Raw genomic sequence first — 15,093 nt, forward strand, 5'->3', positions numbered from 1 at the left:
ATGAAGGAACGTTCAGTATTAAAAGATATCATATTTTAAAAGATAATGACAACAAGCAAATGAATAATTCTGTTAATGAATTTTGAAAGAATACTTAATTGCGCGTCGAGCTTCCAACAAATCGTGGTCCCATTCACTTTGCTATTCATGGAAGTTTGAGTAAGTACTGTGAAAATCAAAAAGCTTTAAAATGGGATTAATAGGAAATGACGAATAAAAAAATCCAGCTGATCGAATTAAACCTGAAAATTCTAAAGATCTTTTGAATATCTTTTTACACTTGGCGCTATTTTGAAATCTTAGGATTGCGACCCGGGACTTTTATTGTCTGACAATTTTTCTATGAATATAAAATATTTTGGAACCCTTGATTTTAATAAATATCCTTTTAAAATGCGATAAACCATGAGAGTAGAATAAAAATTGATGATGTATAATCCTCCATAATTACAAGTTCATGTTCAATAAACCGTATCACGGGGGGGGGGGGAGCTGTGCATCAAGAAAATATCCGGAGTTGGGCGGAGCAGAAAGTCCGTTTTCTTGTACAACATAATAGCAGGCACCCACACGCAAATGGAAAGGCAAACGGATATTTAGCTTATTATCTGTGGTGCCATAAACAGGACAAGCCGTGTGTAACACACTTCGATCTACTTGGCATACAAATTTTCTTTTTCCTTTAAGTAGAATCAAACTCTGAAATAATCCATGAGGTGGTTCTGTTGATTTTCTTTGTACAAGTTTAGAAGAAATTTAATAATTTCTATCGCACACTACATTAATGTTCTTTCCTGCTGAGTTCTACATAGAAAAGGTACGTTCATTTTCATTTATGTATTTATTATATGAAGAAGAAATATCAATGGATATTAGCCGGGGACAGGATTTTTCCGAAGGGGGTGCGTTCAGTCCCTGCTATTTCTGACCCCCCTAAATGATCATCATTAAGAAAATAAATGTAAAGGTTACCGTGGTCTGCTCTTTTCTTTCTCTCTCTCTTTTCTTTCAATTCATACGGGGTGTGCTCCTTAGGATCCGTAGCCTTGATGACATCTAAAATGTAAATTATACATGCATATTATAATGTGAAGTGTTTTCAATGATGTTTTCTTGATTTTTATTATTATTACTTTTGTTTGAAATTCATGTTATGTTTGGTGTCCATAGGAATAATGTCTGAATTGAATCCCGATTAGCATACGCTAAGAGAATGTCGGGTAGAAAATTATTGCATGACCGTCAAGTTGGGTGTGACTTTGGCAGTTTTGCTGCAAGTTGTAGTATGGGTAGTATGGGTAGGAGTTCCCCAAGGCTCGATCCTCGTACCTCTCCTTTTTTAATGTTCATCTAAGATGTGGTCCGTGTCCTAAAAGATGGTAATTTATGTACGCTGATGATACCACTCTACAGTGCGTATCAAAAAAAAGTTTACACTTTGAAAAAGCTCTGGGAATTAAAAAATATACAACATGTGGGTAATTTTTTGACATATAATCTTGGGTTAGGGTCTCATCTATCACATGAAAGTAAAAGTTTTGACAGAATGTTACACTTGAGTGAGCACTGTCCATTTTTGTAAAGCTCGCAGAAATCTGTTTGCGCAGAAATGCTCGTTTTCACGCTGTGTAAAAGGGAAAGGGCGAAATCAAACTTACCTTGCGAAACATTTCTTTTACATTTCCCTTGCACTTTCAGTCAGTTGAAATAAAACGGATACGTTCAACCATTTTGTAACAATTTTCCACCTAAATTGAAATTTCAACACTTAGTAAGCACAACCTTTACCATTTTTGTGCCAGGTGGATCTGAGGACATAACTGAATCTAAAGAAAAGTTAAAATCAGACATCTCTAGCATTTTTTTTCACTAAGTTTTTATCATTTAAAGTGGGTTTACATTTCATTTTTCATTTAATACTTGTTTCTCCACGCTTTTCCCAAGCTTGGATATCATTAACACAATGAAAATCAAGCCTAAGTTATCTCATGTAAATCACAGCTCAGTGTAAAGCAAATATCGTCACGATGGCCTCGGTGTGTAGGGAAGTGGGATGGGGTGCAATGCACTCTTCGGAGGGTTTTGGGAAAGGAAACAAGTTTTAAAAAGTTAAAGAGATCTTCAAATCAATTTCACTAGCTAAATTCCACGTGTTCTTCATGATTAATGTCTACTTTTATTTGCATAACTATTTCAAAATTCTGCGCAAATGATTTTTCACCAGCTTTTCAAAAGTAAGTGGTGCTCACTCAAGCGGAAATATTTTTCGACAGTTATATCGTCATTTGATTAAATGGATCTGTACCAATGTTAAAATGTGGAAAACTCTTCAGGATATTCCAAATGTACAATTTCACAGGATTTTTTCTCAGCGTAAACTTTTTTTTTGATACGCACTGTATAGGTCACCAGTAGTTCTATTCAAGAAGTAGAATATAAATTACAACTTGAATTAATTCTACATGCAAATGGATTTCAGACAACAGATTATAACAGAATACAGAGAATTCAAAAGTCATGGTTTTAGGGAGTAAACAGAAACTTCATATATATATATATATATGTATATACATATATATACATATACAGCGCGTCCCCCCAAAAATGTCCCTCTGACATAGGACTGAATTAATTCTAAAATGTGGTAGGATTCTCAAATAAATGTTCACGAGTAGAAAGCTCATTTCATGTTCTAACTTCTCTGAAAATTTCATTGGTCGCGCTTCAGCGGTTTTGAATACACAGTATGTTACGTAACAATGGTGCATTTTAGCTCATTCCAAGTTTGTAGCATTGATGCGTTTCTTCATTGTCTATGGCATGTTAACCCCCATTCTTACATCCAGGATCTGAGCAGGGATAATTCCCTAATCATATCTAGGCTCATCAAATCATAAACTTGAGCATGTTCAGAAAGACAAGAAACATAAAAAAATAAGTTTGTTTGATGATTGATAAGAGGAATCAGTGCACCAACGTGAAAGAAAATGTGAATGATGGATGAGTAAAATGAGCTGAAAAAGGGGGAACCCACAAGTTAATCACCCTTTGCGAAAAGGAAAATTTTGACTTTTTTCTTTTAAAAAGTTACACTAAATTATTGAACTTGACCTCAGTAGCTAATTAGCTAAAAAAAGGTAATGAAAACAAAAATGCAGTATTGTTGGAATTATGCATGAAACAGACATAACCCGTTGTCTCAATCATTGTGCATCTCCCGTTTATCAAACATGAAATGAACTGTCAAATACTGTTTTTGCCCTTCTGAACATGCTCAAGGTTGTGATTTGATGAGCCTGGTTAGATCATGGAGATTTCCCTGGTCAGATCAGGGAATTCCTTGGTCAGAACAAGGAGATAGAGGTGATATCTCCTTGGTCAGAATGGTCGAAGGGGGTTGATATGCAAGAAAGTGCAGAACACAAAGCAGTGTTGCATGCATACAAACTTGGAATGGGCTGAAAAGCACCACTGTTACGTAATAGGCTGTGTATTCAAAACCACTGAAGTGAGACCAATGAAATTTTTATAGAAGTTAGAACATGAGATGGGCTTCCAATATCCATACATTTAATTGAGAATAATTTTTATTTTTGGAAGATATTAAGCCGCATATCAGAGGGACATTTTTTTTGGGACGCGCTGTATATATATATATATATATATATATATACATATACATATATATATATATATATATATATATTATAGCATTCACATAACATATAAGCATGATAATGGTGACGAGATAAGTCAATGCTCTAATATCAAATGTCTAGGTGTAATAATTGATATACATCTTTTGTGGCATGATCAAGTAGATTATGTTTGTAAAAAAAAGTATTTACTGGACTTGCTATGCTAAAAAGAACTCGTCCTTTTGTGGAAATTAGTATATACGTGCCTTATTGAATCACAAATGAGTTATTGCTGTGAGATATGGGGAAATCGTTTTTAAATTCATGTGGATGGAATTACCAAACTCCAAAAAAGAGCAGCCCATTTCATCCTTAGATGTCACATATATACCCCATCTAAAGAAATGTTTTCAAATCTAGATTGGACGACCTTCAAGTATAGAATCATTTATTTTCGTTATATATTTGTTTATAAATGTGTTCATGGACTTGCACCAAAATACTACCCAAATTATTTTCAGGATCTAAACAAAACCAATTCAAAAAATACGAGGCAATCCGTCAGGCACGATCTTGTTGTTCCAAGGTGTCGTTCTGATTATTTTAAACATTCCTTATTTTACGTCTGTCCGAATCTGTGGAATATCTTGCCGGTCATCATACGGGAATCGTCATCTTTAAATTCATCTAAATATAATCTTAAAAATACATCTCAGGTCGATTGACAATTAAGGTTTACGCTGGCACTTGTTATTTTGTTGAATTTATGTATTTGAATGTTTTGATACCGTTGAAATAATCTCTCTAATTTTGCAATGTTTACATATCAATTTGTTTGCGCTCCTTTTTTGCAGTGCGTAGCGTGTTAAATTATTTCCCTATGGAGAATAATAGAAAATACGCCGTTTTTGAGGGATTTGCCAAGATATCTCCCAAACGCATCAACAAGTTGATCTATCAAAACAGAATAGAATAGAGCAGATTCTCACCTTGAACATGATATGATTTTCATTTAATTTTAGTCAAATTAAGTTCTGTCACTTTTGCGGTTTTTGGAACCTTTCTTGATGATTTTTGAAATCCATTTGTACATGAGCCAATGGGCAAGTGCGGGAAACGAAACGTTTGGTCCGACTTCACATTGTTGTAAAAAAATATATACGTCACAATAGACCCTATCAAAAAAGACATTTTGCAGAAAATGCTGTAGATTGCGAATACCTAAGAATGATTTTGATTGGATAAAAAAAAACATCTGTCACTTTTCACATTTGCAAAAGCTTTTGCAATTGGTCACTATAGTTTGGCGGGTTCAGCCGATGGCATTGTGTGTACACCGTATAGTACACACGCATAGCTAGGCAACGCAGCGCGTGAAGAATTTTGCACGTTTTATTGAGTGTATGCTGGATAGGACCGTACCATTTTTGACCGGGGGTGTGCCAATGAATGCAAGTAATCAAGAAGAGTTACAAAACTGAAGGGAATGAGAAAAAAAGGAAAGTGAGAGGGAAATTTATGAAAACAAGTAATGCGAGGAAAAATGACAAGAAAAGGAGAGAAAGGAGAAGAAGTGAAAACACGCAGCTGAGTGCGCTCACGATATGTAAGTTGAACACACCTGCACCGCAATGTAGCAGGCTAGCAGCCCGCCACTATACACGTAGACTGCCTGCACGATGCGAAGACAGCGGCGCGTATTAGTGACTGTGCGTTAAACGTCCCATTTCTATGCCTTATAAGAGGAGCGTTTTTTGTACACAACAAATTGATAGTTATTGATGTCTTCGCATTCAGTTTTTATTGCATTGTTTGCATATATGTTATGTTATTTTGAATGTTTTTATCTGTAAATATTAGCTGTTATTGTGTATAGGGGCCCCATTGGAGATCAACTGTTGTTGAATTGGCTACCCCTTATCATATAATTAATAAACAAAATAAAAACCCTGTTCTATAACTATAAGGATAAATGCAGTTGCTGGTCGGCCGTCGAATCATTATAGTTCATACCGCAAGTGTGAATCGAAGTAACACAGCTCTGGCAGATCGAGGCATGTAGTAGAGAATGTTGTGAAGGGGAGTCTTATGAGCATCTGGTCGAAGGGATATGGTACAGAGGGTAATTGTGAGAGGAATTTATCAGACATGATGTAAAATGTTAAATTGATGTAGATTATTTGGAATCACATGAAATGATTGGACACAAAATGATATAATGAACGTTTTGTTTAGTCCTGTTAAACTTTCATGCGGGTAAATGACCTAAAAGATCACCTTTATATTTGGCACTAACCTTTGGATGTCCATTTTCTATAAATTACTTACATTTGTGACCAAATTGGACCTTTTATGACCATATAAATGACCTTTAATAGCCATGGACACGTTTTCAATTCGTATCCATTCATATTATGTGGATTTTATTTGGCATTTTATTTAATGTGATTTCAAACATGATTTAGGAAGAATGTTACTGAAAGTTGGATTGGTTTATAACGTCAGAAAAATAAAATTCCTCTAGATGCCAAGGAATCATCCATCGGATTCTTAATATGCACACTCTCAAACTTAACTTCTGGAAAATGCATATAATATCTAACTTGTATTTAAAGCATGGTATGTTCCGCATTATTTCTTACTTACATTAAATTTTGTACGGTAATTTGACCTTTTCATGACCTTAAACTGACCTATGCGCGATTTGAATACCCAGTAATCTATATATTTGCATTTGATTTACCATTAGCAATATTTCTATACCAAACATGACATGCCACTTCCGTAAAATATGAAAATCATATTTAAGAAGTATGTGAAAAAGTAGGCGTGGTCTATGACGTTAAAAGTGCATAAGGGTGCCCAGGTGGCACCCGTCGAATTCTTTGAGTAGACGCCCTATACTACAACTTCCAGCAAAAAACGCAATAAAACCCAACTAAAAGGTTATGTTCGGGTTCTACTTGATTATACGAAGAGCTAAATTAGCTCCTCGTTTTTTTTAGAGTGTATTAGGCATTTTCCTATAACAGTGAGGATACGAACAGAATGATTTCGTCACTCGGAAATGAAAAAAAAAATACTAGGAAAGGGAAAGAGCACGGTGTCACATAATGCGTTCACAATATTATTCACTCTACTAAAATCTTCAGATTCAACAGTGTCAAGATATATAGGCCTTTTTTCATACTGTGGACACCTCGACAATGTGACTGTTCCCAGCGTGTTCACATAGTCGCCCATGTGAATATGTAATAACACTGCATGTTTAAATACTCAAATTTAAGAGTGTAAAGGTGATTACACATTGTGCTACACACTGTGAACAAACTATGGCATATACTGTGGGCACTGTATTCTTTTCAGTAGGGGAGTGGTCTAAAAGATGAGTGATCAGGGCTAATTGAAATATTTATATCATGCTCCTTATCAACGTAATATTATTATGTAGTAAGGGAGAGACGTCTTTGATTGCCTCCAAATAAGAGTTTGGAATGCTTATCATAAAACCACGAAATATTTTTTTTTTGTTTCCACAGCTTTCCATTGTGAAGGGTAGTAACATCTGAAGACCATGCCCTTGAGCTTATTTGAGTGGTCAACAGTACTATTATTTTTGAGGTAATGTATGAAATAAAATACCCAGATAATCAGGGTCTGTAATCAAATCTGTAACAAAATATCATTCAATGACTCGCGTACGACTCGATCTACATTAAATTATCAAATGTTTTTCGATAATCAAGAGTGTTGTATCCGCATACATTCGTAATTCCAAAGCTTCGTTATTCCGAAGGTTCGGTTATTCCTAAGGTTCGTATTTCCGAAGGTTCGTTGGTCCGAAAACGAAATGAGGTTCATAATTCCGAAGGTCCGAAAATGAAATAAGGTTCGTTAATCCGAAAATTGAATAAGGTTGTATTTCCGAAAATGAATTTAATTCATTTTGGTAACAAAAACGGTGTTGCCATTACAAGATAACATGATATTATGCAATAATAGTAATAACGATCGATGATACATGTGTGTGTTGTGGCCAAAGCATATAATGCTTTAAAAATAGGCGCCCGGATCAGATCAGAGTTTATATTTAAAATTTCTGTTTGCGCCTTTTGCTCGCAGTTATTATCTAGGTACATAGGCATCTCGTTTTGAAGATCACAAACGTATTGCCCATCTTATTTATATATAAAAAAAAAATATAGCTCGCGCTCGCATTGTTTAAAAAGGGCTTATGATGTATTACATATTTACTTTATTTTATAGAATAAAGCTAATTATTGACTGTTAGGACTACCCTTTCAAAGAAACAAACAAAAATCCACTTTGAGCTGCCGATCGGGAAAAATATGGGTGAACAAAATTTTACCCCCCCCCCATTGGCGAAAGTTGGATCCACCGGGGGGGGGGGTCACTTGTACCTAATAAGGAAAAGAAACATTGTTCCAAGATGGGAAATTCCCTTTTTTCCTAAAAATGTATCTTTTTTCGAAATAAAATACTCTTTTTTTTAAAGTATACATTTTATAATAGTTTTCAGGCTGGAATATGAAATTTTCAGCTCGCGCTCCACACTGTCAATTATTAGTAGATGGACAGTCAACCTGTCCGAAACGTCGAGTCTCTCTACTACTCAACATCTCTACTCGCCGACTCAAGCCAGCATCTCCTCATCAGCTCTACTACTCAAGCTGTTCTCACTCCTTCTGGTTTACAGTCCATTTCAGGGCTATTTTCAAGAAAGAATACTCTACTCTCAAATCTCCACTTTCTCGCCTATCCACTTCTTCTCTTCTTCTATCCACTGTTTCTATAACACTCCACATGGTACCGTAAATCATAGTAATCATATCAGCAATCAGAAGTAACTTCAAAAAGGCTTTCTCTACTTAGTTACTATAAAACACACATGACTTCACGCAGCTGAAAATCTCAAGGTGAAAATATCACCAAAGTGCCCATTTTTACGTATGAGTTTCATTTTTGGCTTTGCCCCCCCAACGAAAATTCGTTGGCCGCCCTTGCCTTTCCATCCTCATAACAATTGAACAGCAACGGTATTTCTACCCCCCCCCACTTGCCTCTGCCTCTGCTTTCCCGGTTTTCATTTTTCGGATCAACGAACCTTCGGAACAACGAACCTTATTTCGTTTTCTGATTAACGAACCTTCGGAACAACGAACCTTATTTCGTTTTCGGATAAACGAGCATTCGGAACAACGAATCTTATTTCGTTTTCGGATTAACGTACCTCCGGAACAACGAACCTGATTTCGTTTTCGGATTATCGAACCTTCGGAACAACGAACCTTATTTTGTTTTTAGATAATCGAACCTTGGGAATAACGCCACAAATGTTCGATTAACAAACCCTTTTTCGTTTTCGGATTAACGAACATCGAGGTATAGGCAATTTACGTGTTTCGGAATTACGAACCTTCGGAATAAAGAACCTTCGGAATTACGAAGTGTAACCGTTGTATCTACTTGGTTTACTTAAAACTGTCAATACTGTCAATGTTGTCTGATTGTTATTTAGTTTAACATCCAGATGGTCCCATTTCTTCTTTGTCTGTTTATATTTTCGAACTTTGTAAAATGAAAGTGTTGTTCGACAGTGCACCTTGTAATTTAGCATTGGACCTAGTGATAAAGTGGGAAAAAGTAAAAGAAAGCCATTAAGATAACTTTCCTCTTTAGAAATAACACAATCTGGAAGGCCGATAAGTTAGAATGAAAATGAATATTTTTTTCTTTTAGAAACATGAGTTCAAGCTCAACAAAATGTGTAGGCATCACAAATAACTAAAATAAAAACTTAAAGCAAGTTCTCGGAACAGTTAGAAGCGGACATGCCCAAAAGAAAAGTCATTTAGCACGATCAAACTACAAGATTGTATGAAACTTTATCTTGGCAAACATTACTTACACAAAAGAATATTGTCAATAATGCTAACTCATGCCCTTCTTTAAATGCACATAAACGGTTACTAGTATGTACGTATTAAAGCTGGGAATTATTGATTCTACCATTTTCAGTGATAGAAATATCATAATGAAATTTATCACTATTTTTCATGAGTAGTATGTATAAAAAAAAACATTGATGAAAAGTTGAAGAGATGAAGCCATTAAAGTCCAGGAAAAATAGCCGATTTTGGGGGTTAACCTCAAACAAATTGCATCACAAATAACTAAAATAAAAACTTAAAGCAAGTTCTCGGAACAGTTTGAAGCGGACATGCCCAAAAGAAAAGTCATTTAGCACGATCAAACTACAAGATTGTATGAAACTTTATCTTGGCAAACATTACTTACACAAAAGAATATTGTCAATAATGCTAACTCATGCCCTTCTTTAAATGCACATAAACGGTTACTAGTATGTACGTATTAAAGCTGGGAATTATTGATTCTACCATTTTCAGTGATAGAAATATCATAATGAAATTTATCATAATTTTTCATGAGTAGTATGTACAAAAAAAAACATTGATGAAAAGTTGAATAGATGAAGCCATTAAAGTCCAGGAAAAATAGCCGATTTTGGAGGTTAACCTCAAACAAATTGCAACATTTTGTTTTTTACCACAGTGCCATTCCATGAAGTCCCCTAAATGACATACTAAAAGTTTAGGAAAATCCAAAGGGTGAAAAGACGCCTACTTTGCATAAAGCTAATTGGCGGCCATTGTAAGAATTTATTGATTATTGGTAGAAGTACAGACAATGATCTCATAGCACTCTTTAAGAATCATGATCAAAGCATTGAAATTCTACCATCGTCATATCTTGCCATAAACTTCACTTTTAAATTAGAGTTTAAATTAGAAACGACGTCTGCTTGCCTCTAAAGGTCAAATGACTTATGGTCAACGATCTTCGAATATGAAAACATTGATGATTTGGCCTCATTAGTTCATACTAAACATGGTTTTGTTTCTAAATAGTAATTTATTATTTACTGTTAGTATCCTCATATCCAAGGGAGAGTCTTGTGCATCATAAGTTTTGACCGTTGACCCTAGAGAGCTGACAAAGGTAAATGACCTTAACATTTTAGAATATTGACACTTAGCATCACGGGCTTCGTGTAAAAATTCCAAAAACAATTTTGTTTCATTACAATGCATTTCCATAAATACTTGCAATTATGGTTTTAATATTACTACCCAGGAAACTAAAAATCATTATTGGCGGTTTATCTCTGCCCTGTTACCGTGTTAGTTTCCATGATGACAAAGTGATCATTGGTAAACCATTCATTAGGTAGCCCCAGATCGCCGATTTGTCACTCATGTCTTGTCAATTCAATTCAATTCAAGTTTATTTTACTCTCTGCACAAACAGGAACACAATTTGGTAAAATACAAATGAACAAAGTTTACATAACATCAAAGACATAAAAGTAATACAAAAAGGCATTGAGAAGGAAGCAGCCAAAAAGGAAAAGAATATCCTTATAAAACGGCCGACCCAACGAAAAAAAAAACAACAAAAACAAAAATAGACGACATTAGAAAGGCATAGATACACAAATGTTAAAATTTGGATTATAAAAAATAAAAATATTTACAAACGGGTTTAATTTCAAAATAGAAAGTTTCTGAAGTTACGTTTAGAAATATTAAATGAACAAGATGTTTTCAAATTAACCGGCGAAGAATTCCACAGTAGTGGGCCACGAAAGAAAATAGATTTATGAGAAAGGCAAGATCTTATTTTAGGAAAGTGGAAGTTAGCAGCATTTCTAGTAGGGTATTTATGAATATTATAATTCAATTAAAAATAGTTCAATAAAAAAGAAGGTAAAAGTCCTTTAGAACATAGATACATAAAAAGTCCCATTTCATACTTGTACATATCATAAATATTTAAAATCTTAAATGAATAAAAAATAGGATAAGAATGGGCGTAAAAATGGGAGTTGCTTATAATTTTGACTGCACGTTTTTGAAGTTTATGTAACCTGTCTAAATAAATATTCGCAGCATTTCCCCAGGCAAAAATGGTGAAATAATAGCATAAAACAGCATCTTTAAAATATTTGGTGGAAAATTGCGCAATTTGCACATTATGCCTAATAGTATGTTCTTAGATATCTTATTGCAGAGGACATCAATATGACTTAACCACGTTAATTTATTATCGATTATGACACCAAGAAATTTTAAAGATGAAAATTCTTTTATTATTGAACCACACAATTTTACATCAATTTCATTAGAATTTATTTTCTTATTTGTAAATATCATAAAGTTAGTTTTAGAAACATTGAGGGATAACTTGTTCAAGTATGACCAATCGGTAACCTTCTGTAATTTCTCATTAAATTCTGTTTGTAACGTCTGTAACTTTTTGTGGGACATGAATATACTGGTGTCATCTGCGAATGAGATAAATTAAAGTTTACTGGATACATTGCACACAGAGGCGTCGATTATGGGGGGGCAGGGGGGATCGCCCCACCAATGAAAATATTGGGGGGGCAAACATATCGTTTTGCCCCCCCAATAATTCCGCATGTGCTAAAAATAAAATAAGATTGTAATGTTACACAGAAATCAGCAAGCGAGATTGAAATACACAACTCGTTCTTCGTCTAAAATCTTGCTCAAAATGTCCACTTTTCAGATTGGAATATCTAAAAATTTCAGCTCGCGCTCGTATCATTTCTGTAACAAAAACCCATACTTTCCATGATTAAATAGGTGAATATGGTCCCGTTTTCAGTTCTAAACCTCAAAAGAACTCCCACTTCGATTTGCAATAATCTTTTGTTGGATATATATCTTGTTCTTTATTAAAAACGTCAATTAAACTCAATTTTTTTTCATATAGAAATATCAAAATTTTCAGCTCGCGCTTCGCGCTCGCATTAATCTGCTGGTGAGATATGTATATATATATATATATATATATATATATATATTTATATATATATGTATATATATATATATTATATATCTATATATGTATATATATATATATGTGTGTGTGTGTGTGTGTATATATATATAGATATATATATGTACACATATATATATGCATATATGTGTGTGTGTGAGAGTGTGTTTGTTGATTCATGATTTTGCCCCCCCATCTGAAAAATTGATCGACGCCCCTGATTGCACATGTCATTAATATATAAAATGAATAAAAGAGGTCAAAGTATCGAACCTTGAGGCAAAGCGATCATTGGTAAATCATTCATTAGGTAGCCCCAGATCGCCGATTTGTCACACATGTCTTGTAATTTGATATGTTTAGAAATTTAATTTTTGCTTAAGCTAATTAAAGATGTAAAAAAAAGTAAATCGGAATCAGAACTTAGAGCAGCTTGTTTAGATAATAGATAGGTGGGTAAACTTGTCTACTTCTTGTGATATGCATCACCTTTGTCTTTGAGGTATTAAAAGTCATTCCATTTATTGCACACCATGAATTGACAGCAACGAGATCCGATTGCAAATAGAACACAAGGAGATGGAGCATTTTGGGAAATATCATTGGCAAACAAGTTAAAAATGTGGGGCCCAGGACACTCCCCTGGGGGACATCGCTCGGGACATCAATCCAGTCAGATGAAGAGCCTAAAAACAAAACTCTCTGAGTGAATCCAGCTACCTTGAATGTTAAATGATCTTACCAGAGATAAAACCACGCTGCCCAGGGTTGAGAAATCCATTTGCATAAATCTGTTCCTGAATGCTCTTAACGATGAAACCCTCAAGGAGTTTTCAAAGAACTGAGGTTAGAGCAACAGGACGATAGCTCGTTACAAGTGATTTGTTCTCACCCTTGCAAACGGGTGTAATATGTGTCCGTTTCCAGAACAATGGAACTTTGCCACAACCTAATAATATAATAATAATAATATAGGGTATTCATATTGCGCACATATCCACCTTGTTAGGTGCTCAAGGTGCTCATATATTACCCGGCTAAGCTAGGCGTTCTTGCGCACACAACCAAAGGATGTATTGATGAAGAGAATAGAAATAGGAAGTGATATTTCTTCTGCAACTTCACGAAGTATACTGGGAAGAACACCAGGTCCAGAAGACTTATTTCTCTGCACACAAAGAAGAGCCAAGTGAACCAGTCAAGCAGATACAGAGAAATATTGAAGAACAGGATTGTGCAAGTTACAAGAAGAGGGATCATCAGGTAGAGTACATTGATGACTGAATACAGAATCAAAATAAGAACTGAAAGCATCTGCAGTCTCTCCAGGATTTGAAATGTCTACATCTTTAAACCTAAACTTAGGAGGAGGAGGAGGCGGAGGCGAGTTTCTGCGGGTTCTAATAAGAGCCCCAAACCCACGTCTATTGTCATCACAGGCAAACAATGTATTAACATATGTCCAATACGCTTTTCTAAAGTCCATCTTCACATTATTTGTGACAACTTCATAATTTGACCAGTCTACTTGATTATGAGTTCTCCTGGTGAGTCGAAACAGAGAATGTTTTTCATTATCATGGACCTGATTTCGGGGGTGATCCAAGGAGAGAGGCGATTCTTCCGTGTGTGCACCTGCGGTATAGTTTCCTTAATGGCAGCATCAAGAGAGTCTGCGAAGATTTCGTTGCACTCAGTTCCAGATAAAATAGCTCGTCATGGAATCAGATGAATGAGGTATCGATCAAGTCTCACAAAATCTCCACGACGAACCCGTTGAAAGTACCTCAAAGTGGCCGCGTTGGGGGCGGAGGACTCGGAGAATGGATACGGATGTTAACAACAAGATGATCAGATGTCATTTGGTTACTTGCAGTATCAGCATGTATCGAGGAATAAAATGTTGACATTAAAATCACCCAACAACCATCGTAATTGTCAACACACACAGCTTCAATCTCAGCTCTCAAGGTATTTCAGCAGGAACTTGGATTGTTCGGAGGCCTGTACATCAATTCAACTAGCCAAGAGGATCCCGGGGTGAAGAATAACGATACTCATAAAAGTTCTGCTCTGTCACCTTGAATAACAAAAATAATGACTTGCGGCTTGAGGGAATGTTTCACAGGAAGGAGAACACCGCCACCCCGACGTCTACCATCTCGATCATGACGCAGTATCAAATAATCGTCTGGGAAACCAAGTGCACAGTCATCAGTGACAGCCCCAACCAAGAGTCAGTTATGCATAGTGAATCTGGTTTCGAGGTCTGAAGAAAAACTCAGCCAGTTTGCTTCTTATACTCCTTGCATTAAACAACGTACAAGACAACAGTTTGTTTCTTCCTCTATTAATGTTTATGTTGTCATCACACACCCCAGTAATAAGCGTCGGATCAGGTCAAGGATTGCATTCGATTTCACCAGCAGTGTATAACAAGCACCGAAATGTTTAATAACTGATATGACATAGGCTTACCAGCTAGTCGAGGTTAATTTGGAGTCAAATAGATTCCTTTCAAGTGTAAGAGGAGTGCCAACAAACACAG

The 15,093-nt window shown here is 35.5% G+C and overlaps 1 protein-coding gene across 1 annotated transcript in view; it reads left to right on the forward strand.

Annotated features, from left to right (window-relative positions):
• Positions 1-561: 561 nt before the first annotated feature.
• Positions 562-15,093, forward strand: part of LOC121410074 (low-density lipoprotein receptor-related protein 1B-like) — a 146,051-nt gene continuing 131,519 nt past the window's right edge. The window contains exons 1-2 of the mRNA XM_041601932.1: positions 562-817; positions 7,178-7,259. Of these exons, the coding sequence (XP_041457866.1) occupies positions 7,213-7,259 (47 nt within the window). The 5' untranslated portion in view covers positions 562-817; positions 7,178-7,212. The remainder of the gene's footprint in view (positions 818-7,177; positions 7,260-15,093) is intronic.

The sequence above is a fragment of the Lytechinus variegatus genome, chromosome 3, assembly GCF_018143015.1.
Source record: "Lytechinus variegatus isolate NC3 chromosome 3, Lvar_3.0, whole genome shotgun sequence".
Classification (NCBI taxonomy): Eukaryota; Metazoa; Echinodermata; class Echinoidea; order Temnopleuroida; family Toxopneustidae; genus Lytechinus; species Lytechinus variegatus.